At 41.7% G+C, this 27,597-nt stretch overlaps 1 protein-coding gene across 1 annotated transcript; it reads left to right on the top strand.

Annotated features, from left to right (window-relative positions):
* The first annotated feature begins 13,479 nt into the window (after positions 1-13,479).
* On the top strand, positions 13,480-21,404 carry steep1 (STING1 ER exit protein 1). Its single transcript, XM_024013502.2, has 7 exons — positions 13,480-13,737; positions 14,445-14,562; positions 14,779-14,820; positions 15,156-15,300; positions 16,032-16,121; positions 16,314-16,406; positions 21,111-21,404. Exons 1-7 carry the CDS (start codon positions 13,614-13,616, stop codon positions 21,171-21,173), a joined length of 675 nt encoding a protein of 224 aa, XP_023869270.1. The 5' UTR covers positions 13,480-13,613; the 3' UTR covers positions 21,174-21,404.
* Positions 21,405-27,597: the final 6,193 nt, after the last annotated feature.

Raw genomic sequence — 27,597 nt, forward strand, 5'->3', positions numbered from 1 at the left:
TGTTATTCACTGTGTATTTATTCCTTTTGTCACTATTTATATAATAATTTTAAAAAGTTTAATCTATCTTGACCTTTGCATCATTGGAAAATAACTTGTAATATTTAATTTGACATAGAAAATACAGAGAAATATGACATGTAAAATGTATGAAAAACTGAAAACATTGTATGAGCATAATGGCTTTGTATATGGCCTGCTTGGAGGTATCAGGAAACAGCTAAGTGAACCTATTTGTTAGTGTCAAATTTCATATAGACACCATAGATTTATTCTAAATTATGCATGACATTTATTGAGCGCCTATGGTTAAATACAGTGATTTAAATAAAAACAAATGAACAGGCTTTTTGATATATAACAAGTAAACAGTCCTACATCAAAGACCTTGATGATACATGACATCTATGATTGTCACGTTCTGACCATAGTTCTTGTGTGTTTTACTTGTTTTAGTGTTTGGTCAGGACGTGAGCTGGGTGGGCATTCTATGTTGTGTGTCTAGTTTGTCTGTTTCTATGTTTGGCCTAATATGGTTCTCAATCAGAGGCAGGTGTTTTGTGTTGTCTCTGATTGGGAATCATATTTATGTGGCTTGTTTTGTGTTAGGGGTTGTGGGTGGTTGTTTCCTGTCTTTGTGTTCGTTTCACCAGAGAGGACTGTTTCGGTTTGCCACGTTTGTTATTTTTGTATTGTGTAAGTGTTCACGTTTATCGTCTTTATTAAATATGTTGAGCACAAACTACGCTGCGTCTTGGTCCGATCCCTGCTACACCTCCTCTTCAGACGAAGAGGAGGAAGGCTGCCTTTACAATGATGGTAGTTTTGCCTTCTTGTCAAGATGTCTGAGTTCGAGATGCTGTCAGGTCACATGACTGATGGAAGCTGTGCTTAGAACACTGACTGATCTGCCACCCCTCGTGTGACCTCACAGCCTCAAGACGTCACGCAGGTTCCCCTTCGTTCCCCCACATTCCCCATAGTAGCAGTGGAACAGCTCCGGGGGTGGGATGGAGGTTTTTCTTCTAAATTATTACAACAGTTTGCCACACGTGTAATAAAAAACTTTATACAAGTTCACTTTACTGTTAAATTGTTTGTATTTGTAGAACTGAGATACCCAAAGGAATTAAGACAAACAGTTTATTACTGTACATTTAATTTCACACAATGCACATCGTAAATGTGATGCTCTGCATAATCACAAGCAACATCCCACTTTGCACAAACTGCTTGACTCAGTCATTTCATTATAATTTGTCAACCTATTGCTACGTGGAAAATACATTGGATTTGAAAAAAGTAGATTGGAAGTGTTGTTTTTAGGGTGACTTTTCAACCACAGGATTATTTCATAATGCTAACCAAATTTCAATATTGACAAACCTTGTATAAAATATGTTGAATTTGTACATCTAAAACATCAGATCTTCAACGTTATATCCACTATCAGTCTGGGCAGCTCCTCCTACAGAATAATTTATCAATCTACAGCTACCCTTTGGACTCCGAGCCAAGGTTTTAACCAAGCCCTGCTTAGCTATGCTATTTGTCACCGACTATTACCAATGTGCTATCGTGAGAATGATTGTTGAGAGAACTCAACTGAAAACAAGATAGATTCCCTGTTGCTATCGAAGTCATTCCAAAGGGTAGGTTTAATAAAGCAAATGAAATGTGACCATACTTTATCACTCATATCAATGATCATCAACAATTGTTTCAATTAAATCCAGAATTCAACTAAAAACATTTGTTTTGGTAAAAACAGTAGGATAAATACACATGTAGGTAGAATCCGATTTCAAATGTAATGATATTTAATATTATACAACAGATGTGTCTAATGTTGATTGGTAAAACTGCATTCTAGCCGGTGTCCATTCCACAAGTAACCACCGGCTAAAACTATGATCTTAAAATGACTTACTCTGTTCCATCTGACTGTGCAATACACTGTCTCATCAGCCCAGTCAGGCAATTTATAAACTTGATCTCCACTATAAAAAGCATCTAGACATTATCTCACATTTCTTTTAGACTAACATTAAGTTTTCAACAGTGGAGATTTGTATAAACCTTGCTGTCTCTCTGACATTTTGTACATTGTTTCAATATTAAAATTTGATCTCCAGCTGTCGCATAGTAATGAACATGTCGGGATGAGACAGACAGGCAGGCAGCTTTTCTCAAAAATCATGAATTAGCATAATTTTTATGGATATGTACAAAGAAATATCAATAGAAAACAGTTAAAATGAAACGAAGCTAGTTTGCAGTCTTTCCAGCTTCAGTTTGAAGTGATTGTGTTAGCTGTGTTGTTGGCTAGTTCCTCTGAACAACAGTGTCCTGATGAGAGAGCACATTTTCTATGCCAGGTGAATTAGCATTGTTATGGCTGTATCCAAATAAATGTCACTAGAAACAGCTTAACAAATGTAGCTAATTTGAAGTTTTCTGGCTGCATTGTTTGACATGACTAAGTTAGCGGTAGTTGGCTGGCTAGCAAGCAAGGGATAAGAACGTTGCCAGCCAGTATGACAATAGAACATTTAAAAAGCGAACGACTCGGTCGCGTCCAATAGATCCAGAACAAAAAGACTAAATGACTGGGTCGTGTCTCTGGCAACCGAACCGATAGAATGAATGACCAGCCGGCATGGGTAGCAACCCTAGATTTGTGTCGAGACTATATCTTGAGGAAGGATGAAATGGTATTAATAAATTAATCAAAATCACGTTTTTAATTCAAATATGTCAATCATTATTTTAATATGGTAATCCATTGAATAAAAGTGACAATGCCCTCGAAGCTGGTGTTGGAGGCTATATTGGCATGGTTTTCCGGCCCTCGAAGAAACAACAACCGTGCCAATATATCCTCCAAACACCGGCTTCGAGGGCATTATCACTTAAATATTGAATTGTGTTTGGTTGTCAACACAACCAAATACCGACAAGGAGATGTATCTTCTGCTTGGATAGTTCCATCTGTGCCAGTGACTGAATTAATAATTGATATGTTGGATTTATGTCTAAAATCAAATCAAACTGTAAAAGGTACATTTCAAATTGGATTTGATTTTGTCCTGTCATTTAACTTATATATATTGGTTGAGATAGAGACGTGAATCCAAAATTATACATTTCTAGACATACTGGAATTAAAGGCAGACTAAGTCAGTGGCACAAGTGGAACTATCCAAGCAGAAGTTAAAAATCTATATTTGTCTGCATTGTCAATCAAACACAATTCACTATTACTTTTGTAATACAGTATATAGCCTAAAGTTAAGGCTTTTAAACTAATGAAACGTTCAACTGTAAAATGAGTACCACATCCAGGGCCACATTGAGGTTACTGTAACTATACATTTCTTCTTATGTAATCATATATGAAGTGTACGTGTTCAAGATAGTATGCATAGGTTTTCGCAAGACTGGAGAGATCTTCACAATTGCTGTAATAATCTGTGCAGAATCTTGAACGGCATTGATCACTTGCACCATGTACTTGTCATGTAATCTCAATTGCAATCCAGGTCATTTGGTTCTGCTATTAGATGAAGCACAGTGATAACACTGTTGTATAAATAAGCAACATATCAGACATTGTTTATCCATTGGAATTTGGTTGTGCTTTCAGATGGTTGAAAGCATAATGATAACACATTGAAAATTCAACTAATTTTGGCTGTCTTTTTGAGTGGGTGAATTATACACTCAGTAGCTGGTTTATTAGGTACACCCATCCAGTATCGGGTCGGACCTCCCTTTGCCTCCAGAACAGCATGAATTCTTCAGGGCATGGAAACATTGCTCAATCGGTATAAAGGGACCTAACGTGTGCCAGGAAAACATTCCCCACATCATTACATCACCACCACCAGCATGTGCCATTGACACCAGCCAGGATGGGGCCATGGACTCATGCTGTTATTTGCCATATCCTGATGATTCAAGAACTGGGATTTGTCAGACCAGGCAATGTTTTTCCACTCTTCAAATGTCTAGTGAAGGTGATCGCATGCACACTGGAGCCGCTTCTTCTTGTTTTTAGCTGATAGGAGTGGAACCCGGTGTGGTCGTCTGCTGCAATAGCCCATCCGTGACAAGGACTGACGAGTTGTACGTTCCGAGATGCCGTTCTGCGCCTTTATTTGGGGCCCGCCTGTTAGCTTGCACGATTGTTGCCATTCTCCTTAGACCTCTCATCAACAAGCTGTTTTCACTCACATTATTGCTGCTGACTGGATGTTTTTTGTTTATTGCACCATTCTCTGTAAACCCTAGACACTGTCGTGTGTGAAAAGCCCAGGAGGCCAGCCTTTTCTGAGATACTGGAATTGACGATTGTACCATGCTCAAAGTTACTTAGGTCACTAATTTTGCCCAGTCTAACGTTCAATCAAACATTTTTATTTATTTAACTAGGCAAGTCCGTTAAGAACAAATTCTTATTTACAATGACAGCCTAGGAACAGTGGGTTAACTGTCTTGTTCAGGGACAGGAAGACAGATTTTTACCTTGTCAGCTCAGGGATTAGATCTAGCAACCTTTCAATTACCAGCCCAATGCTCTAACCACTAGGCTACCGGCCACCTCCATGCCTTTCTGCCTGCTTTATATAGCAAGCTACGGCCTCATGACTGTATGTAGTGTACCTAACAACTGGCCACTGATTGTAGGTTGTAATCTCATTGATCAACGTCTCTGTCAGACGGTGAGTGTAGCTGGTGCATGAAGTCAGGCGCAGGAGAGCCAAATGAGTGAGCAATGTACTTTACTCAATAAAATAAAGGCACACGGTACAACAAATACACTTATATGACCCAAAAATATGACCAAAAAACTAATGGTAAACATTACGCACGGGTGAACACAGCACCCGTCAAAAAAAACAGCCATCATACCAAACTGAACATAGAAATAAACAAGCACAACAAACATGGGGGAAACAGAGGGTTAAATACATGAACATGTAATTGGATAATGAAAACCAAGTGTGTAGAAAATAAAGACAAAACCAATGGAAAATGAAAGAAGGATCAGCGATGGCTAGAACACAGGTGACGTCGACCGCCGAACGCCACCCGTACCAGGAGAGGGACTGACCTCGGCGGAAGTCGTGACAGTCTCAACCAAATATTACCCAATTATCCACGTTGAAATGACAGGGTGTGCGCAGTGGGATACCACACGAACTCATTCAACAGTTTAATTTCCATAAACATGTGGTTCTTTTAATCATACATTGCTTCTGTTCAGCGCAGTTACTAAATGTGGGTCTTACATTAGTGCTTTTCTTATCATAAAACAACAGCAAGTCCTTCCATGTTTAACACTATTTCACATTCTGCAAACAATCACTGCAAAATACACGACAAGGGGAATCCAAACAAAATCTGTATCTAAATGAGTCTACTCTATAGAGACACTAATGTATTCAGGAATGCTGTGTGGCATCACACTGATACAATTTCCTCATCACCTTCCATCCACACTCATTCTCAGGAGATAGTTTTTTTCCTGTTTATTTTTAATAATGAATGTGCTTCTGAGTTGAGTTGGATTTATACATACAATAAGCTAGTTATGATTCTCATTTACTGTGGGAGATGTACTAATAATAATACATATGATGAATACTAATCATTTTTGAGCAGAAGGGTTATTCCTGTGGTGAAAAGCATTTTCTTTGGCAGTGTTTCAAATTGTACCCTCTATGGTACCTTTTGTTGTTTTGATGCATAAACTAACATTCAGTACTCATACAATAATGATGGTGATGAGAAACCATATAGGTAACAGATATAATTATTATCCAAATGGGTTAATACATGATTAATTGTATGATACTCATATTCAGAATCATAATTACTGTTACCTTAATGTTTAAAACGCTATTTTGAGGGAGATGTCATACTTAATGGACTAACGCAAAACAAGTATAATGTAATGCTGCGTGTCAATGGCCCCATTATACTCAGGAGGGAAATTCATATATTATTTAGCAGACATTCACAGGCAATTCAAACCATCCGGGTATGTAATCACAAATAAGCTGTAATGATTTTAAGTGCCATACATTAACAGTTTGATTCAACTTCCTCACTTTTCACTAATGAGAATGAAGTGCACATTATTCATAGATTCAGGCAAAATCTAATTATTATTCCGTCTGTACAGTTTTTATCCTATTATTGATACTCAAATGAACTGACTTACCTATGACGTCTGTCAGAGAAATATAAATGAGGATGCATAAAGGGTGCATTATAGGAGCCATAACGAGAGGCAACTCTTGCTGTAGTCCTGATCCAAATGATCGCAAGCAAGCCTGAGGCTCCACTGTCAGGTCTCTCAAACATATAACCACTTGCAGTTAAATGCGTGCAGTGCAGAGCACATACAGTACATACACTCTCTCTCTCTCTCTTACTCACTCACTCTTTCTCTCTCAAACACACACACACACACACACACACATTGCATTGGCTGAACATCCACTCATATAATTACTCTGCCAACGTGTCAGAAAACAATACAACAATAGCTGGTGATCTCTTGACTACCTACCTGGTACTGTACACTGCATGAGATAACAGGAGCATCTCATATTGAGTCAATAGTATAATTTATTGTCTGGATGAGTAGCGGTGTCTCATCTATCATAAAAAAGACTGAATTTCTGCCACAGAGTGACATCCAGTTTCAGATTTAACAGTTTTTTCAAAAGGGATTTACAGGGATTTTGTATTTCTCTACTTTTTACCTGCTTTATTACAAAATTTGTTTTTATCACTTTGGTACAATTTTCAGAAGTATGTTGTCAAATTTCACAACTCTTAGCACAAAACTCAAAACAAATCATCACAACTTTAAGCACATTTTCAATTAAAATGGTCCACCCACACAGACAGTGTGGTGAAGGTGACGCAACAGCGCCTCTTCATCCTCAGGAGGCTGAAGAAATTTGCCTTGGCCCCGAAGACCCTCACAAACTTTTACAGATGCACAATTGAGAACATCCTGTTGGGCTGTATCACGGCCTGGTACGGGAACTGCACCGCCCGCAACAGCAGGGCTCTCCAGAGGGTGGTCCAGTCTGCCCAACGCATCACCGGGGGCTCACTGCCTGCCCTCCAGGACACCTAGAGCACCCAATGTCACAGGAAGGCCAAAAGGATATACATAGACATGGAATCACTGGTCACATTAATAATGGGACACTAGTCACTTTTTAATAATGTTTACATACTTATTTACTCATTTCATATGTACAGTACCAGTCAAAAGTTTCAACACACCTACTCATTCAAGGGTTTTTCTTTATGTTTACTATTTTATACATTGTAGAATAACACAAATGGAATCATGTAATAACCCAAAAAGTGTTAAATAAATCAAAATATATTTTATATTTGAGATTGTTCAAAGCAGCCACCCTTTGCCTTGATTTTTCACCAAACCTAATCAGGGTTTAATCTAGAAATACCTTTCATATTGTCACGTTCCTGACCTTATTTCCTTTGTTTTGTCTTTGTTTAGTTGGTCAAGACGTGAGCTGGGTGGGCATTCTATGTTATGTGTTTCTATGTTGGGTTCATTTTCAATTAGCCTGATATGGTTCTCAATCAGGGGCAGGTGTTTTACGTTTCCTCTGATTGAGAACCATATTAAGGTAGGCCGTTCTCACTGTTTGTTTGTGGGTGATTGTTCCTGTGTCAGTGTTTGTGCCACACGGGACTGTTTTGTTCGTTCGTTCGTTCGTTCGTGTATACGTGTATACGTTCCTGTTCGTGCGTTCTTGTTTTATGTTCTCAAGTACAGGTCTGTTCACGTCGTTTTGTTATTTTGTATTTTGTCAAGTGTTCTTCGTGTTCGTCTTTTGCAAATAAATCATTATGTATTCAACCCACGCTGCATATTGGTCCGATCCTTGCTCATCCTCAGACGAGGAGGAGGACGAGCGTTACAGAATCATCCACCAACCAAGGACCAAGCAGCGGGGTAACAGGCAGCGGCAGCAGGAGCAGAGTCTGGATTACACTACGTGGGAGGAGATCGACAGGTGGGCGATCGACCCAAGGAGAATGGCGGAGCCCGCCTGGGATACTCTGGAGCAGTGTGAGGAGGGATACCGGTGAATGGAGGCAGCACGACGACGCGGTAGGAAGCCTGTGAGTCAGCCCCAAAAAATTATTGGGGGGGGGCTACAAGGGAGTGTGGCGAGGGCAGGTAAGAGACTTGCCAACTCCCCGAGCTTACCGTGGAGAGCGAAAGTACGGGCAGACACCGTGTTATGCGGTAAAGCGCACGGTGTCTCCTGTACGTGTGCTTAGCCCGGTGCGGGTTATTCCACCTCCCCGCACTGYCCYGGCTAGATTGAGCATTGAGCCAGSTGCCATGAAGCCGGCTCAACGCGTCTGGTCTCCAGTGCGTCTCCTCGGGCCGGCATACATGGCACCAGCCTTACGCATGGTGTCCCCGGTTCGCCAACACAGCCCAGTGCGGGTTATTCCACCTCCCCGCACTGGTCGGGCTACGGGGAGCAATCAACCAGGTAAGGTTGGGCAGGCTCGGTGCTCAAGGGAGCCAGTACGCCTGCACGGTCCGGTATATCCGGCGCCACCTCCCCGCCCCAGCCCAGTACCACCAGTGCCTACACCACGCACCAGGCTTCCTGTGCGTRWSCAGAGCCCTGTTCCTCCTCCACTCACTCTCCCTGTGGTGCGTGTCTCCAGCCCAGTACCTCCAGTTCCGGCACCACGCACTAGGCCTACTGTGCGCCTCAGCCGGCCAGAGTCTGCCGTCTGCCCAGTTCCGCCTGCACTGCCCGTCTGCCCAGTTCCGCCTGCACTGCCCGTCTGCCCAGTGCCGCCTGCACTGCCCGTCTGCCCAGTGCCATCTGCGCTATCCGTCTGCCCAGCGCCGTCTGAACTGCCTGTCTGTCCTGAGCCTTCAAAGCCGCCCGTCTGTCCTGAGCCTTCAAAGCCGCCCGTCTGTCCTGAGCCTTCAAAGCCGCCCGTCTGTCAGGAGCCGCACAACAACATTTAAAACATTCCCAAACCAGAAACCGTGGATTGATGGCAGCATTCGCCGAAACTGAAAGCACGAACCACTGCTTTTAACCAGGGCAAGGTGACCGGAAACATGACCGAATACAAACAGTGTAGCTATTCCCTCTGCAAGGCAATCAAACAAGCTAAGCGTCAGTATAGAGACAAAGTAGAGTTGCAATTCAACGGCTCAGACACAAGAGGTATGTGGCAGGGTCTACAGTCAATCACGAATTACAAAAAGAAAACCAGCCCCGTCGCGGACCAGGATGTCTTGCTCCCAGAGAGACTAAATAACTTCTTTGCTCGCTTTGAGGACAATACGGCCCGCTACCAAAACCTGCGGACTCTCCTTCACTGCAGCCGAAGTGAGTAAAACATTTAAACGTGTTAACCCTCGCAAGGCTGCAGGCCCATACGGCAATCCCAGCCGCATCCTCAGAGCATGCGCAGACCAGCTGGCTGGTGTGTTTACGGACATATCAATCAATCCTTATCCCAGTCTGCTGTTCCCACATGCTTCAAGAGGGCCACCATTGTTCCTGTTCCCAAGAAAGCTAAGGTAACTGAGCTAAACGACTACCGCCCCGTAGCACTCACTGCTCCGTCATCATGAATTGCTTTGAAGAGACTAGTCAAGGACCATATCACCTCCACCCTACCTGACACCTAGACCCACTCCAATTTGCTTACCGCCCCAATAGGTCCACAGACAACGCAATCGCAACCACACTGCACACTGCCTAACCCATCTGGACAAGAGGAATACCTATGTGAGAATACTGTTCATTGACTACAGCTCAGCATTTAACACCATAGTACCCTCCAAACCGTCATCAAGCTCGAGACCCTGGGTCTCGACCCCGCCCTGTGCAACTGGGTCCTGGACTTCCTGACGTGCCGCCCCCAGTGTGCTGAGGGTAGGTAACAACATCTCCACCCGCTGATCCTCAACACTGGGGCCCCACAAGGTGCGTTTCTGAGCCCTCTCTCTGTACTCCCTGTTCACCCACGAATGCGTGGCATGCACGCCTCCAACTCAATCATCAAGTTTGCAGAGGACACTACAGTGGTAGGCTTAATTACCAACAACGACGAGACGGCCTACAGGGAGGAGGTGAAGGCCCTCGAGTGTGGTGTCAGGAAATAACCTCACACTCAACGTCAACAAAACAAAGGAGATTATGTTGGACTTCAGGAAACAGCTGAGGGAGCACCCCTATCCACATCGACGGGACAGTAGTGGAGAGGGTAGTAAGTTTTAAGTTCCTCGGCGTACCACTACGGACAAACTGAATTGGTCCCACCACACAGACAGCGTTGTGAAGAAGGCGCAGCAGCGCCTCTTCAACTCAGGAGGCTGATGAAATTGGCTCATCACCAAAAGCACTCACAAACTTCTACAGATGCACAATCGAGAGCATCCTGTCGGGCTGTATCACCGCCTGGTACGGCAACTGCTCCGCCCACAACCATAAGGCTCCCAGAGGGTAGTGAGGTCTGCACAACGCATCACCGGGGGCAAACTACCTGCCCTCCAGGACACCTACACCACCCGATGTCACAGGAAGGCCATAAAGATCATCAAGGACAACAACCACCCTAGCCACTGCCTGTTCACCCCGCTATCATCCAGAAGGCGAGGTCAGTACAGGTGCATCAAAGCAGGGACCGAGAGACTGAAAAACAGCTTCTATCTCAAGGTCATCAGACTGTTTAACAGCCACCACTAACATTGAGTGGCTGCTGCCAACATACTGACTCAACTCCAGTTCACTTTAATAATGGAAATTTATGGAAATTGATCAAAAATGTATCACTAGCCACTTTAAACAATGCCACTTAATATAATGTATATGTATATACTGTACTCTATATCATCTACTGCATCTTGCCATCTTTATGTAATACATGTATCACTAGCCACTTTAAACTATGCACTTTTATGTTTACATACCCTACATTACTCATCTCATATGTATATACTGTACTCAATACCATCTACTGCATCTTGCCTATGCCGTTCTGTACCATCACTCATTCATATATCTTTATGTACATATTCTGTATCCCTTTACACTTGTGTGTATAAGGTAGTAGTTGTGGAATTGTTAGGTTAGATTACTCGTTGGTTATTACTGTATTGTCGGAACTAGAAGCACAAGCATTTCGCTACACTCGTATTAACATCTGCTAACCAAGTGTATTTGACAAATAAAATATTTTTTGATTTGATTTGAACCTAAATGTATGTAAACTTCCGGCTTAAACTGTATATGGATTTTGAAAACTACAGAAATAAAATGTGTTTGTGTTTGTAAAGTATAAACATCTAAATTACATGTATGATAACCATACATAATGACTACTCATTGTTGCTAATTGATTTCACAGTGGTAACTACAATTGGTCACCATATACAGTATATATACAGTATATATATTTTTTTTAAATTGGCTGGTATCTGAGCTCCATTTTTTAGTTGAGTTTATTAAATCGACCATTAAAAAAACTAAAAAACCAAGCACACATAAAACGTGAAAAAGCCTTACATGCACATTAGTAAAATCATCGAGATATCACAATAAAGTCTGAGACTTATTTCCATTGTGGTCCCTCTGTCTGATAAAAATACACCTTATGGAACAGCGGGGACTGTGAAGTAACAAACAGGCACAGACACATGCATGCACACACGATAACATACGCACTATACACACGTACACATGGATTTTTCGTTGTAGATATGTGGTAGTGGAGTATGGGCCTAAGGGCACACAAAACAGGTTTGTACTAACCTCTCCTGTCTCAGCCTCCAGTATTTATGCTGCAGTAGTTTACTGTATGTGTCGGGGGGCTAGGGTCAGTCTGTTATATCTGGAGTATTTCTCCTGTTTTATCCGGTGTCCTGTGTGAATTTAAGTATGCTCTCTCTAATTCTCTTTTTCTTTCTCTCTCTCTCTCTCTCTTTCTCTCTCTCGGAGGACCTGAGCCCTAGGACCATGCCTCAGGACTACCTGGCATGATGACTCCTCGCCTTTTGAGAGAAACAACAACCAGGTGAAACAACTGCGGGCCGATTATGTTCAGGTACAGCACTATATACTGTATTACTGTTACTATTTGATGTTCATGCTACCTCACAATATCCTATTAGAACTATACTGTAAAAATAACTAACCAAAATATATCTTTAGAGGGTGATGGTGCTTGATACTGCTGTGAACCATCACAAGTATATCTTTGTTGATGAAGCAGGCTTCAACCCTGCCAAAACTCGGTGCCATGGGCGGAACCTCATCGACCAATGTGTAACCGTCAAAGTGCCTGGACAACGTGGGGGAAACATCTCCATGTGTGCAGCTATCTCTGAAAATGGTCTGGTAGGAAGATGTTGTGGTTCCACCCTCCTGGCCATGGATGAGGCATGCGATGACATCATTGCAGACCAATGTCAAGCTTGGATTTGTCATGCCATAAGGTTTTTCCTGCGGTGTGTGAACAAGGAAGACATTCCCTGTGATGTGGATGAGAATTTATGGCCAAATGCTCAAGACAGGCTTGATGAAAATTAATGAGTGTTAAATGTTATGTTTTATTTTCATTAATTTCATTTGTTTCATATATTTTCTTACATTTGATTACAGACAGTACACCTATGTTGCAATTACATCTGGAAAAGTATGTTTTTTTCTCATGAATGATTGTAGAGACTGTTTTCATTGATCACACCTTTGATGACACATTGAATAGATATTATGGAAATTATAGATTTACTGTCAATTTTGTTGGGCAATGTAAGTGTATTGACTAATGGGCTCCTGAGTGGCGCAGTGGTCAAAGGCACTGCATCTCAGTGCAAGAGGCATCACTACAGTACCTGGTTTGAATCCAGCCTGTATCACATCTGGCTATGATTGGGAGTCCCATAGGACAGTGCACAATTGGCCCAGTGTCGTCCAGGTTTGGCTGGGTAGGCCATCATTGTAAATAAGAATTTGTTCTTAACTGATTTGCCTGGTTAAAACAATTTGAAGAATGTGTAATTTACAGTACTAGCATATTTCAGCACTTCTAAGGAAACACATTATGTTGTGTATTGGTTTAATCACCAAAACCATTCATTACATTTCACAATAAACTTATGTTGAATCAATTGTTGTGTGGTGAGAGGTGTTTACAATCCAAATGAATGACAGATTTTGAATGAAAGACTGGCTGCGTTACAAGTGTGACCAGTTTGGAGTTTTATACTAAAAGTTGTGAAAATGTACCACGTACATAGTACCAAAGCGATAAAAAAAAAGGTTGTTATTTTTACTTCAACACCGCCACCTATCGGGAGTGCTGGACAAGAAACGTTTTATATACGCCTTATATACGCTTTTATATGACGTACTATTGTCTACGTAATCATTAATCGACAAGCTAGCAGCATATAAAGCAAAACGTTTTTTTTAGTTTTTTTTTAGATAAAGCAAAACGTTTTTTGTCTATTGACTTTTTGCTTACCCCGTTTGCCCAATTTCAAGTAGCTAACTTTAGGAACAATGCCGAAAGTCGTCTCACGAAGTGTTGTTTGTTCAGACACCCGAGATCGAGAGGAATACGATGACGGAGAAAAGCCTCTTCATGTTTATTATTGTCTGTGCGGGCAAATGGTGTTGGTTCTCGGTGAGTAGCTAACTAGTTAGCAGTTATCTAGCTAGCCATAGTAGTTAGCAAACGTTGGCTAGCTCTAGTATTCAAAATGTGTTAAGGAAGTTCTGTATTTGATCTATAGCTAACTAGTTAATCAAGAATAACATGTCATAGAGAGAGCGCTAGCTAGCTTTCCGGGTAAACGTGGCCCTAGGTAGGTAGGTAACTAACTAGGTAACTTAGCTGCTACCACCACCACCACAAATGTTAGCTTAGCACTAGCCAACAGTAGTTACCTCGGCCAATGTGTTACACAGGCTGATAAGAGTCTGTGAAGTTACATTGCGGATTTTCACAGTCAATTACATAGACAGGAGAAAGCTTTCAAGTATTTCATCACACCACAGCCTTTAGTGCATCTATTTTCTTTGACCTCAAACCATCAGTATCACGCGCTGTTTACAGGGTGTAATGTTATTTCCCGTGAGTATTGAATAAGCAGACAATGTGTCGGGTTATTTAGGATGCCTATTGCCCAGCTATAAAGTGGAGGTGAATAAGAAGGTTGTTTCAGGTTTTTTATATTGTCTTGTTTAACCATAGAGAACTTATGGAAACTTATGGTTTCACAATATTGAGCTACCTTAGAGAAAATACAGCCTGTTTTTGCAGACTTGTCAAATGTTGTATTAGGACACGAAACTGACATGCCATCATGTTATTTCCCCTTGATTTTACAGACTGTCAACTGGAGAAACTACCGATGCGGCCACGAGACAAAGCAAGAGTAATAGATGCTGCCAAACATGCACATAAGTTCTGTAATGTAGAAGACGATGAGAATGTTTACATAAAAAGGTACTAAGAAATTCACTGCTCATCTTGGTCTACTATCTAAATATCATGCTGATGAGCCTTCCACACCACCCATCTATCATTATTCATCAGTTTGATCTCAAATGTGAAAATTGCTTTGTGGTATTTGGCAACTTAATTTCGGTTGGTAAATGTGTTACTGAAAAAATGCCCAAAATATGAAACGTATGCAGATTGGTATTGTTTTTTTCATCACAGGGCAGAGGGGATTGAAAGGCAGTATCGCAAGAAATGTGGAAAGTAAGTTTGATTTTTAGGTCTCACAGTTGAACTGTAGGTCAAATAGCCTACTCTTAATCAACTTTGAGACTAATATAATTGTTTTATGCTGTAAAATTATTTATAACTATTGTTCAGTTACATTTTATGTAACCTTTTCTTCTCTCCTGGTCTTTGGTCCTCATCCAAAGCCTCTATGAACCGCTCCTCAGTTCTCAGCCACAATTATAAATATAACACAAAAAACTTTAAGAAAATGGAAGAGTAAACTCAAGTGAATAGAAAAGAATACAAATGTTACATTTCAAAATGGACTGGCTGACCTGTCTTCTTTTGTTCTGTGTCTTTCTGAACAGGTGTGGCCTACTTCTTTTCTATCAACACCAAATTAAGAATACTCCAGTTACATTCATCGTTGATGGAGCTGTTGTCAAGTTTGGCCTTGGGATTGGGAATACCAGTGTCTACAGTCAAAAGCCAGAGGCTCCTAAAAAAGTCAGGGTATGTGACACGTTTCCTCAGATTTTCAGTTTTGTAGTTAAACTAATAATTTGCATTCATTACACAGTAATAGTATATTTTTTTATTTTCTTCCCAATTTCGATCTTGTTTCATTGCTGCAACTCCCCAACAGATTCCGGAGAAGCGAAGGTGGAGTCATGCGTCCTCCGAAACATGACCCGCCTAACCGCGCTCCTTAACACCCACCAGCTTAACCCGGAAGCCAGCCGCACCAATGTGTCGGAGAACAAACTGCCCAACTGGCGACCAGGGTCAGCCTGCTGGCACCCGTCCCGCCACAGAGTCGCTAGTGCGCGACAAGCCAAGTAAAGCATCCCCAGCCAAGCCCTACCCTAACCCGGACGACACTGGGCCAATTGTGGGCCATCCTATGGGAGTCCCAGGCCACGGCCGGTTGGGAATGAACCCGGGTCTGTAGTAACGCTTCTAGCACTGCAATGCAGTACCTTAGATCGCTGCGCTACTCGGGAGGCCCAGTAATTGCTTTTTTATTACATGATTGGTCCGAAAAGTGTAAAGGCTTAGTGTGTAAAATTTGTCCATTGTGCTGTCAGTCAGTATTTCTGAGCAGACAAAAAGGACATGAAATCCCATTTATGGTCCCAGGCTTCATTAATAGCCCAACAGCTATAACTTCAATGAGGAAAAATCAGATACAAATGTTCCTTTCCTTGCGTTTAGAGTTTTTTTTAAATTCATCCTTATTCCAGGTAATGATGACAAAAAGGACCAAAGACATGGGGAAATTCAGCTCTGTCACCGTGTCTACCGTTGATGAGGAGGAAGAGGAAATTGAGGCGGTAGGTTTGCAGTTATGGTGTTTCTTGTGTTTGTGTTGAAGATTAAATTATGAATTGTTTAATTAAATCTTCAGCCTGAAGATTATATGCAAGTAATTTTCCCAACCCTAAAATGATGTTGCTGGATGAACATGTGCTCAGAAACAGTAGAGATGATTATACAATACATATTATTGTTTGTTTCATCTTCAGAGAGAAATTGCTGACTCGTATGCCCAGAATGCTAAAGTGATTGAGAAGCAGTTGGAAAGGAAGGGGATGAGCAAGAAGAGACTACAAGAGCTGGTGAGGATTCCAATTCCATTCCTGTCAAGTGTTTGAGCTTTATCCTGATCCCAGTGTGTGATCTTAATAGGATTTCTGACTCAGTTACCCAGTGTACACAACCATACAACTGTTATGTATTGGTCATACACTTAAGGTATACATGTAACATTTCAACCTGCAACTAGTGCCAAATATCAATTACATACAGTGCATTCAGAAACTATTCAGACCCCTTGACTTTTTCTACATTTTGTTACGTTACAGCCTTATTCTAAAATGGATTATAAGTAAAAAGTGTTACTCATCAATCTACACAATACCCCATAATGACAAAGTGAAAACAGGTTTGTTAAAAAAACAACGTATTTACATAAGTATTCAGACCCTTTACTACGAGACTCGAAAAAGCTCAGGTGCATCCTGTTTCCATTGATCATCCTTGAGATGTTTCTACAACTTGATTGGAGTCCACCTGTGGTAAATTCAATTGATTTGACATGATTTGGAAGGCACACACCTGTCTATATAAGGTCCCACAGTGGACAGTGCATGTCAGAGTAAAACCCAAGCAATGAGGTCAAAGGAATTGTCCGTAGAGCTCCGAGACAGGATTGCGTCGAGGCACAGATCTGGGGAAGGGTACCAAAACATGTCTGCAGCATTGAAGGTCCCCAAGAACAGTGGCCTCCATCATTCTTAAATGGAAGAAGTTTGGAACCACCATGACTCTTCCTAGAGCTGGCCGCCCGGCCAAACTGAGCAATCTGGGGAGAAGGGCCTTGTTCAGGAGGGTGAACAAGAACCCGATGATAACGCTGACAGCTCCAGAGTTCCTCTGTGGAGATGGGAGAACCTTCCAGAAGGACAACCATCTCTGCAGCACTCCAACAATAAGGCCTTCATGGTAGAGTGGCCAGACAGAAGCCAATCCAAAGTAAAACGCACATGATAGCCCGCTTGGAGTTTGGCAAAAGGCACCTGAAACAAGATTGGTCTGATAAAACCAATATTGAGCTCTTTGACCTGAATGCCAAGCGTCACGTCTGGAGGAAACCTGGCACCATCCCTACGGTGGAACATGGTGGTGGCAACATCATGCTGTGGGGGTGATTTTCAGCGGCAGGGACTGTGAGACTAGTCAGGTTTGAGGGAAATATGATTGGCGCAAAGTACAGAGAGATCCTTGATGAAATCCTGCTCAGGACCTCAGACTGGGGCGAAGATTCACATTCCAACAGGACAACAACCCTAAGCACACAGTCAAGACATCGCAGGAGTAGCTTCGGGATAAGTCTCTGAAAGTCCTTGAGTGGCCCAGCCAGAGCCCGGACTTGAACCCGATCGAACATCTCTGGAGAGACCTGAAAATAGCTGTGCAGCGATACTCCCCATCCAACCTGACAGAGCTTGAGAGGATCTGCAGAGAAGAATGGGAGAAACTCCCCAAATACAGATGTGCCAAGCTTGTCGCGTCATACCAAAGACTCAAGGCTAGAATCACTGCCTAAGGTCCTTCAACAAAGTACTGAGTAAAGGATCTGAATACTTATGTACATGTGATATTTACGGTTTGATATACACTGCTCAAAAAAATAAAGGGAACACTTAAACAACACAATGTAACTCCAAGTCAATCACACTTCTGTGAAATCAAACTGTCCACTTAGGAAGCAACACTGATTGACAATAAATGTCACATGCTGTTGTGCAAATGGAATAGACAAAAGGTGGAAATTATAGGCAATTAGCAAGACACCCCCAATAAAGGAGTGATTCTGCAGGTGGTGACCACAGACCACTTCTCAGTTCCTATGCTTCCTGGCTGATGTTTTGGTCACTTTTGAATGCTGGCGGTGCTCTCACTCTGGTGGTAGCATGAGACGGAGTCTACAACCCACACAAGTGGCTCAGGTAGTGCAGCTCATCCAGGATGGCACATCAATGCGAGCTGTGGCAAGAAGGTTTGCTGTGTCTGTCAGCGTAGTGTCCAGAGCATGGAGGCGCTACCAGGAGACAGGCCAGTACATCAGGAGACGTGGAGGAGGCCGTAGGAGGGCAACAACCCAGCAGCAGGACCGCTACCTCCGCCTTTGAGCAGGAGGAGGGAGCACTGCCAGAGCCCTGCAAAATGACCTCCAGCAGGCCACAAATGTGCATGTGTCAGCATATGGCTCACAAGGGCTCTGAGGATCTCATCTCGGTACCTAATGGCAGTCAGGCTACCTCTGGCGAGCACATGGAGGGCTGTGCGGCCCCACAAAGAAATGCACCCCACACCATGACTGACCCACCGCCAAACCGGTCATGCTGGAGGATGTTGCAGGCAGCAGAACGTTCTCCACGGCGTCTCCAGACTCTGTCCGTCTGTCACATGTGCTCATGTGCTCAGTGTGAACCTGCTTTCAGCTGTGAAGAGCACAGGGCCCAGTGGCGAATTTGCCAATCTTGGTGTTCTCTGGCAAATGGCAAACGTCCTGCATGGTGTTGGGCTGTAAGCACAACCCCACCTGTGGACGTCGGGCCCTCATACCACCCTCATGGAGTCTGTTTTTGACCGTTTGAGCAGACACATGCACATTTGTGGCCTGCTGGAGGTCATTTGCAGGGCTCTGGCAGTGCTCCCTCCTAATCCTCCTTGCACAAAGGCGGAGTAGTGTCCTGCTGCTGGGTTGTTGCCCTCCTACGGCCTCCTCCACGTCTCCTGATGTACTGGCCTGTCTCCTGGTAGCCCCTCCATGCTCTGGACACTACGCTGACAGACACAGCAAACCTTCTTGCCACAGCTCGCATTGATGTGCCATCCTGGATGAGCTGCACTACCTGAGCCACTTGTGTGGGTTGTAGACTCCGTCTCATGCTACACTAGAGTGAGAGCACCGCAGCAATTCAAAAGTGACCAAAACATCAGCCAGGAAGCATAGGAACTGAGAAGTGGTCTGTGGTCACCACCTGCAGAATCACTCCTTTTTTGGGGGTGTCTTGCTAATTGCCTATAATTTCCACCTTTTGTCTATTCCATTTGCACAACAGCATGTGAAATGTATTGTCAATCAGTGTTGCTTCCTAAGTGGACAGTTTGATTTCACAGAAGTGTGATTGACTTGGAGTTACATTGTGTTTAAGTGTTCCCTTTATTTTTTTGAGCAGTGTATTATACATTTGCAAACATTTCTGAATCAGTTTTTGCCTTGTCATTATAGGGTAGTGTGTAGATTGAGGGGGAATTATTATTATTTTTGTCCATTTTTGATTAGGGCTGTAACGAATCAAAGTGGAAAAAGTGAAGGGGTCTGAATACTTTCTGAATGCACTCTACATACCAGCAGTAGCAAAGGAATAGAAATCCACAAATAAAATATACTTTTTAGAATGCTCCAAATCAGACTTTTTTTTTTTTTACCCAACTAGCCTGGTGTGTGCCCTCGCGAAACTTCCTGTATCACAATTTGCTTCTTATTCAAAGTTGACAACAATAGCAGAAACATTAGACATACAAATCTTCTTCACGTCCTGTCAATGGATGTTTTTTGGATTATGATAAGGTAAGAAGCAATTCAAAGCCAATCTTTCTTTTTTTTTCTTTTTTTTTCTCCCTAATTTTCGTGGTATCCAATCGCTAGTAATTACTATCTTGTCTCATCGCTACAACTCCCGTACGGGCTCGGGAGAGACGAAGGTCGAAAGCCATGCGTCCTCCGAAGCACAACCCAACCAAGCCGCACTGCTTAACACAGCGCGCCTCCAACCCGGAAGCCAGCCGCACCAATGTGTCGGAGGAAACACCGTGCACCTGCCTGGCCCCCTCGCTTAGCGCGCACTGCACCCGGCCCGCCACAGGAGTCGCTGGAGCGCGATGAGACAAGGATATCCCTACCGGCCAAACCCTCCCTAACCCGGACGACGCTAGGCCAATTGTGCGTCCCCCCACGGACCTCCCGGTCGCGGCCGGCTGCGACAGAGCCTTGGCGCGAACCCAGAGAATTCAAAGCCATTCTAACCTTTTCTAAGCAGTGTCCTTAAAAAAAAACAAAGAAATACAAATAATTGCTAAAATATTACGTGTTCCTTTCAAAATCCCTACAGGCCCAATGCAACTTGTCACCATCAAATCATTTCTGGGTAACATTTTTCTACCCTACTGTTATAGTTTTCCATTAAAATTGTAAAAAATAAACAAATGGCTTGGCAGAGATTCTGAACTTTTTTGTTAATGGTTTATTTAAGCACTAAGACCCGAGGGGGTGTGGTATATGGCCAATATACCACAGCTACGGGCTGTTAAGCACGGCGCAACGCGGAGTACCTGGATACCGCCATTAGCCCTGGTATATTGGCCATATCACAAACCCCCGAGGTGCCTTATTGCTTTTATTAACGGATTACAAACGTAATTAGAGCAGTACAAATAAATGTTTTGTTGTACCCGTAATATACCACGGCCAATCAGCATTCAGGGCTCAAACCGCCCAGTTTATAATAAAGCGTATACCGCCTGGTGATGTCACCAGCCAAGCCAAAACTCCACCCATGCAAAACCTGCTGATTAGAAGGTCCTGTGTATATTGTATCATCAGGAAATAACACACATTAAATTTGTTTAGACTTTACAGTGTTAGTTTCATCAGCTGTTGTACAATATGATTCAAATCACAGGGAAAATATCATTTTGACTGCACTGGGCCTTTTTTAATATACAATTTAAAAAAGTATTTCTATCAACAGGCTGAACTGGAGGCAAAGACAACCAAGATGAAAGGCACCCTCATCGATAACCAGTTCAAATAGTGGGATGTGAGAGAAGCAGGACAGTTGTACATACTTTTTAACTCAAATGTACATAGAGATTTGCACTCTATGGCCCCTTTGAAATGTATTATGAAGCATTTTGGCTATGTTTTATATACTGTAAGAAAATGTATGTTGATTTAGAATTAAATGTGGAGCAGTGACATACAGTAATGTTATTTTGAATTTGATTTGTCTATTCAGCTGAGAAATAAAATGTGCTTGAATTAAGTATTGATGATTGAAGTACTATCGCACTATATATGGAAACCACAGCAGGAAAAGTGGTTCTTATGGATTTAACAGGAATGCACACTTACATGAGATGAATTCCAATTTGTATTATTTTCTCACAACTGTTCTATAATGTGCATGTTTTGTGGATCCCAGGAAGAGTAGCTGCTGCACGTGCAGTAGCTAATATGGATCCTAATAAACTAAACTCCTTAGAGAAATTGCAGGTGAAGGTGCTGCTTTGTTTGAAACTTTTGATGGCCCCTTGCCAGGTAGAGTAGCTTGCCTTTGACTGACCCAAACCTCTATCTGTAAGACTCCATCGAGTTGCATGATATCATAGTGCCTTGCAAAAGTATTCATCCCCCTTGGCGTTTTTCCTATTTTGTTTTAGTACAACCTGTAGTTTAAATTGATATTTATTTGGATTTCATGTAATGGACATACACAAAATAGTCCAAATTGAAGTGAAATGAATTTAAGTGTCACATGATCTCAGTATATATACACCTGTCCTGAAAGGCCCCAGAGTCTGCAACACCACTAAGCAAGGGGCGCCATGAAGACGGAGTACTCCAACAGGTCAGGTACAAAGTTGTGGAGAAGTACAGATCAGGGTAGGGTTATAAAAAAAATCAGAAACTTTGAACATCCCACGGAGCACCATTAAATCCATTATTAAAAAATGGAAAGAATATGGCACCGCAACAAACCTGCCAAGAGAGCTGCCCACCAAAACTAATGGACCAGGCAAGGCGGGCATTAATCAGAGGCAACAAAGAGATTGGAGTATCTGTCCACAGGACCACTTTAAGCCATACTCTCCACAGAGCTGGGCTTTACGGAAGAGTGGCCAGGAAAATATCCATTGCTTAAAGAAAAGAATAAGCAAACAAGTTTAGTGTTCGCCAAAAGGCATGTGGGAGACTCCCCAAACATGGAGAAGGTACTCTGGTCAGATGAGACTAAAATGTAGCTATTTGGCAATCAAGGAAAATGCTATGTCTGGCACAAACCCAACACCTCATCACCCCGATGACAATGTTTTTCATTGGCAGGTACTGGGAAACTGGTCAGAATTGAAGGAACGATGGATGGCGCTAAATACAGGGAAATTCTTGAGGGAAACCTCTTTCAGTCTTCCAGAGATTTGTGACTGGGACGGAGGATCACCTTCCAGCAGGACATGACCTTAAGCATACTGCTAGGGGAAACATTTATATGTCTTGGAATGGCCTAGTCAAAGCCCAGACCTCAATCCAATTGAGAATCTGTGGTATGACTTAAAGATTGTTGTACACCAGCGGAACCCATCCAACTTGAAGGAGCTGGAGCAGTTTTGCCTTGAAGAATGGACAAAAATCCCAGTGGCTAGATGTGCCAAGCTTATAGAGACATACCCCAAGATACTTGCAGCTGTAATTGCTGCAAAAGGTGGCTCTACAAAGTATTGACTTTGGGGGGATGAATAGTTATGCACGCTAAAGTTTTCAGTTTTTTTGTGTCTTATTTCTTGTTTGTTTCACAAGAAAAAATATTTGGGTCTTCAACGTGGTAGGCATGTTGTGTAAATCAAATGATACAAACCCACAAAAAAATCTATTTTAATTCCAGGTTGTAATGCAACAAAATAGGAAAAATGCCAAGGGGGGTGAATACTTTTGCATGCCACTGTATGCTGTGCAGTAGAAACCTGTTATCATGCCTGCTGCTTACAGCAATGTCCAGAGAGAAATGCAGTGGTAGCAGCTTCATATCTATCTCCTGAAAAATATATGCTTTTTAATAGTTTAATTTGATCAAAAAGGTTTTGATATGAATTGAAACTGCAAGAGAAAGTGGTGACTTGGGAGATGATGTCAGGTGGAATTCACTGAACTTTACCACACTCCCAGATCAATTGTTTTAGCGTCAAAATGCTATGAAAGGTTTTCACGAAGCATCTTACTGATGCTGTACATTGAGACATCTGAGATCAAACGTGTCTTTTAATGAGTGTAAGGCAAATACAACCATATTCCGCAGTTATGATTATACCAGGAGGAAGGCATGAATTTGAAGTACCCTCTATGCATGAGAGGAAACAGCCCTTGTTGAGCAGCATGTTAAGGGAAAAGGTTATCCCTACTCCAGCTGGTTTGGACTGGGACTCGCTTAAAAGGCAATGAGGATGTGAAGTTTAGGAAAGTCACTCATGTACAGGTAATGAGAGCTGAGGCAAGCAGATTTTCAATAAGTACATTTACATGCACACTAATAATTCGATAATAAATGGATTATGGCAGCAGGCAGATTATGCAATAGTCATGTAAACACATTACTCTGCTTGTCTTAATCGGCGTAAAGTCAAAATTGAAGTAAGCATACACCGAATAAAACACCTGGTTTTCTGAGCAATCTTTCGAATTATTAGGACATCTAAACACCTTAATCGGCGATCCAGCGTTGTATTTGTTCTGCGCATGTGCTAGTACGAGCTGAGCAAACCTCCCTCTTTAGTGCTAGTGGAGTGTGTTCAGAACAACTGAATGTATGAGTAGTAGAAGTCGTTTTCACTTAACTTTATATGTCCGATTCAGAATCAAATATGCTTCCCAAAAAGAACATGTTTGCTTCTACACCTGCATTGCTTGCTGTTTGGGGTTTTAGGCTGGGTTTCTGTACAGCACTTTGAGATATCAGCTAATGTACGAAGGGCTATATAAATACATTTGATTTGATTTGCTGTGGTAGAACGTTTATTTTGATTGGCTATTTTCTGCATTCATCAGAGTGCCATCAGTTAGCTTGATTTCAGATTTGTCCATGTAAACAGGATTATTAGGGAAATCTATCTTCTTGCAAAGCATGTACATGTTTTAATCAAACTATTTTATTAATCTATCAACAATAATCGCGTTATTGTGTGCATGTAACAATACTCAGGTTGTAAATAAAACTCAGGGATCAAGTCTAAATTACTACACTACACTAGCAGCTGTGTATTAATACGGGGTTTATACCCTACATTTAATCAATCTTAGGTTTTTTGATTAATCCTTGAAACCACTTAAAGTTGCCTGGCTGTGCAAACGAATGCAGTATGATAGGACTCAAAATAATTGCTCAAGGGTTAACCAGAGTATGGATGAAGGAAAAGTCACTGCACCCAATTAATGTACAAAATATTATGTTTTAGAGAATATTGTTTTTGAGGACAGATCTTATCCACTATTTACAGAACAACCACAGGCTAAGTCATAGACTGTATTGTATGCCAATTTACAGGACATAATTACAGTACATGCATGAATTTACAGTAGGTCTACAACTATAAATATCCCCAAAGTATAACAAACCTAAAATGTTACAAAACGTGATTATAATTGACAAAATAATCAAACAATATACGTATATTGACAGATTAATAAACTTCTCTCTTTTTTTGTGCAAATGTGTGGATGTTGATGTTTTTTTGTTCAGTATGGAATAGGAGAGTTCTGGTAGCAGCCTGTTTTCATCGGTAGGATGTTCTCCAAGAGGAAATAGGAGTTTCTACACAGAGTAAAACTTGTTTATTGCCTGACGATTGATGTACTAGAACAGATTAACCGTTTACAGAGCTCGATTGCCACCTGGTGGTGTACAGAAGCACATCCATCCATGTAATAAGAGCAATGTGTAGATCAGTATTTAACTAAAGCAGTAGCATACATGTTGTACAAATATGTGAAATAACTCAGTTTTTCCTAGAATAAATCATTATTCCAGCAATAATGAGTGCAAGAAGTGTCAGCTGTATAAGGAGGAACAGGGACATGTCGAAATAAGAACTGTGGTGTTCAATACTGACAAGCTGTCATCCTAACTTAATGGGGTATGTTAAATTGATCTGTTTTTATAGGACATGGGCTTGCTGAGGGGAGGAGAATGCATTATTGTCACCTTATAGCCACCGCAGCTGTAGTGACCAAGCTGGACATCTAAATTAGACCATTACGATTGAATTACAGCCTACATTTTGTAGAAGTGTTTTACCATTACGCTTTTATGTTCTCTAATTGTAGATTTTATCTATTGTCTTCGTAGGGTTTTACTATCCTATCAATCAATAACATTGTTTTTTAAAGCCTTTTTTACATCAGCAGATGTCACAAAGTGCTTATACAGAACCCAGCCTAAACCTCCAAAGAGCAAGCAATGCAAATCTAGAATCCTGGTGGCTAGGAAAAACTCCCTAGAAAAGCTGGAACCTAGGAAGAAACCTAGAGAGGAACCAGGGTTTGAGGGTTGGCCAGTCCTCTCCTGGCTGTGCCCAGTGATGATTATAAGAGTACATGGCCATTAAGGTCAGATCGTTCTTCAAGATGTTCATAGATGACCAGCAGGGTCAAATAATAATCACAGTGGTTGTAGAGGGTGCAACAGGTCAGCACCTCAAGAGTAAATGTCAGTTGGCTTTTCGTAGCCGAGCATTCAGAGGTCGAGGCAGCAGGTGCGGTAGAGAGAGGGAGGGAGTTGATGATACTATGATGATCCTACTTTACAACTGCTCAGCAGCTGACAACCAATAGACTTTTATCATATAGCTCCACTTGGTGGCAGCATTAAATCAAAGTTGTGTTCTGGATATTGATGAGACTGTTCAAGGAGAAGCGGAACTACTCATTTTATTTTGATTTTAGTGGTCAAAGGGTTATCAAGCCAAGTAACTAGGCAAAATCATTGAAAGATGTTTGTACATTGAATAATGTACATTGGAAATAAATATGTAAGCCTACTCAGTTTACCAGTGCCCTTTTTAATTGAGTCTTTGCAATGAAGTAAAACAAAATATCAGTATGTTGGAATAGGAAACTTAACACAATTTCAAAAACATCAGGGCTAACTGACAGTGTTGTCAATCCTAAATGACAAGGGGGAAAAAATCATGATTGGGTGCAATCAGTACCCAGCACGGTGTCCTATTACAATTACATACCCAAAATTGTCATGACTGCACATTTCAAAACACAATTAGGTTATAAACAAGATTTAAGCTTGAGTGTTTGCTAATTTGTATTGATTGCTTGGGTAAAAGCGCCAGAATTTTTAAAGTAATAACTATACCAGTTTTTTGTATTTTCAAGGGGAAACATTTTGGATCAGCGCCCTCAATTTAACTTTGAAAAGCAAATGTATTTTGGATAGGTTCTAAAGAACTGCAACAATGTTTGATACGATGGTGTATACCTGGAGTTGATTCATAACTCTACACAATCTGATGATACGATGGTGTATACCTGGAGTTGATTCATAATTCTACACATGCTTGTGATGACGATGGTGTATACCTGGAGTTGATTCATACTCTACACAATCTGATGATACGATGGTGTATACCTGGAGTTGATTCATAATTTCTACACAATCTGATGATACGATGGTGTATACCTGGAGTTGATTCATAATTCTACACAATCTGATGATACGATGGTGTATACCTGGAGTTGATTCATAATTCTACACAATCTGATGATACGATGGTGTATACCTGGAGTTGATTCATAATTCTACACAATCTGATGAACGATGGTAGTATACCTGGAGTTGATTCATAACTCTACACAATCTGATGATACGATGGTGTATACCTGGAGTTGATTCATAATTCTACACAATCTGATGATACGAAAATTCAAAAGGTTGCATGCAGTTCGTGTTTCATTTACAGTACAGTGTTATTGTGTTTGTGATAATTTTGTCTAAAGCCTACTAGCACAACTACTAGCACCACATTTCAGTCAGAAGTTCTCTGCTCTGCTGACTTTCATGTGTTTCTAATTGACCTTTTCTCCCTCCATTATTCCCTGTATCCCTGGGGGAGATCAGTTCTTATTCTATCCATCCTGCATTACAGGAAATAGTCACATCATCGATGTGGAGCGATACTGCAGTGTGTTAATGGTAGGGGGTGATACTTTCGAGAAATCTGACACTACAAGCAATCTTGCCAATATTGGCATGCATTACATATCAGCACCAGAACGTATAGATGAGATTACATGTACACTACATGACCTAGAGGTTGAATATCAGATCAATTCAACAGGGACTAATGAAGTGGGTTAGGCCATTAATATAGGAAATGATGGCATGAAATGAATTATTCACGTTTGGAGAATTGAGTGTGTAACTCAAAACCACGAAAGTGCAAGTCCAGCATGTCAAG

Source organism: Salvelinus sp. IW2-2015, linkage group LG20 (genome assembly GCF_002910315.2).
Source record: "Salvelinus sp. IW2-2015 linkage group LG20, ASM291031v2, whole genome shotgun sequence".
Taxonomy (NCBI): domain Eukaryota; kingdom Metazoa; phylum Chordata; class Actinopteri; order Salmoniformes; family Salmonidae; genus Salvelinus; species Salvelinus sp. IW2-2015.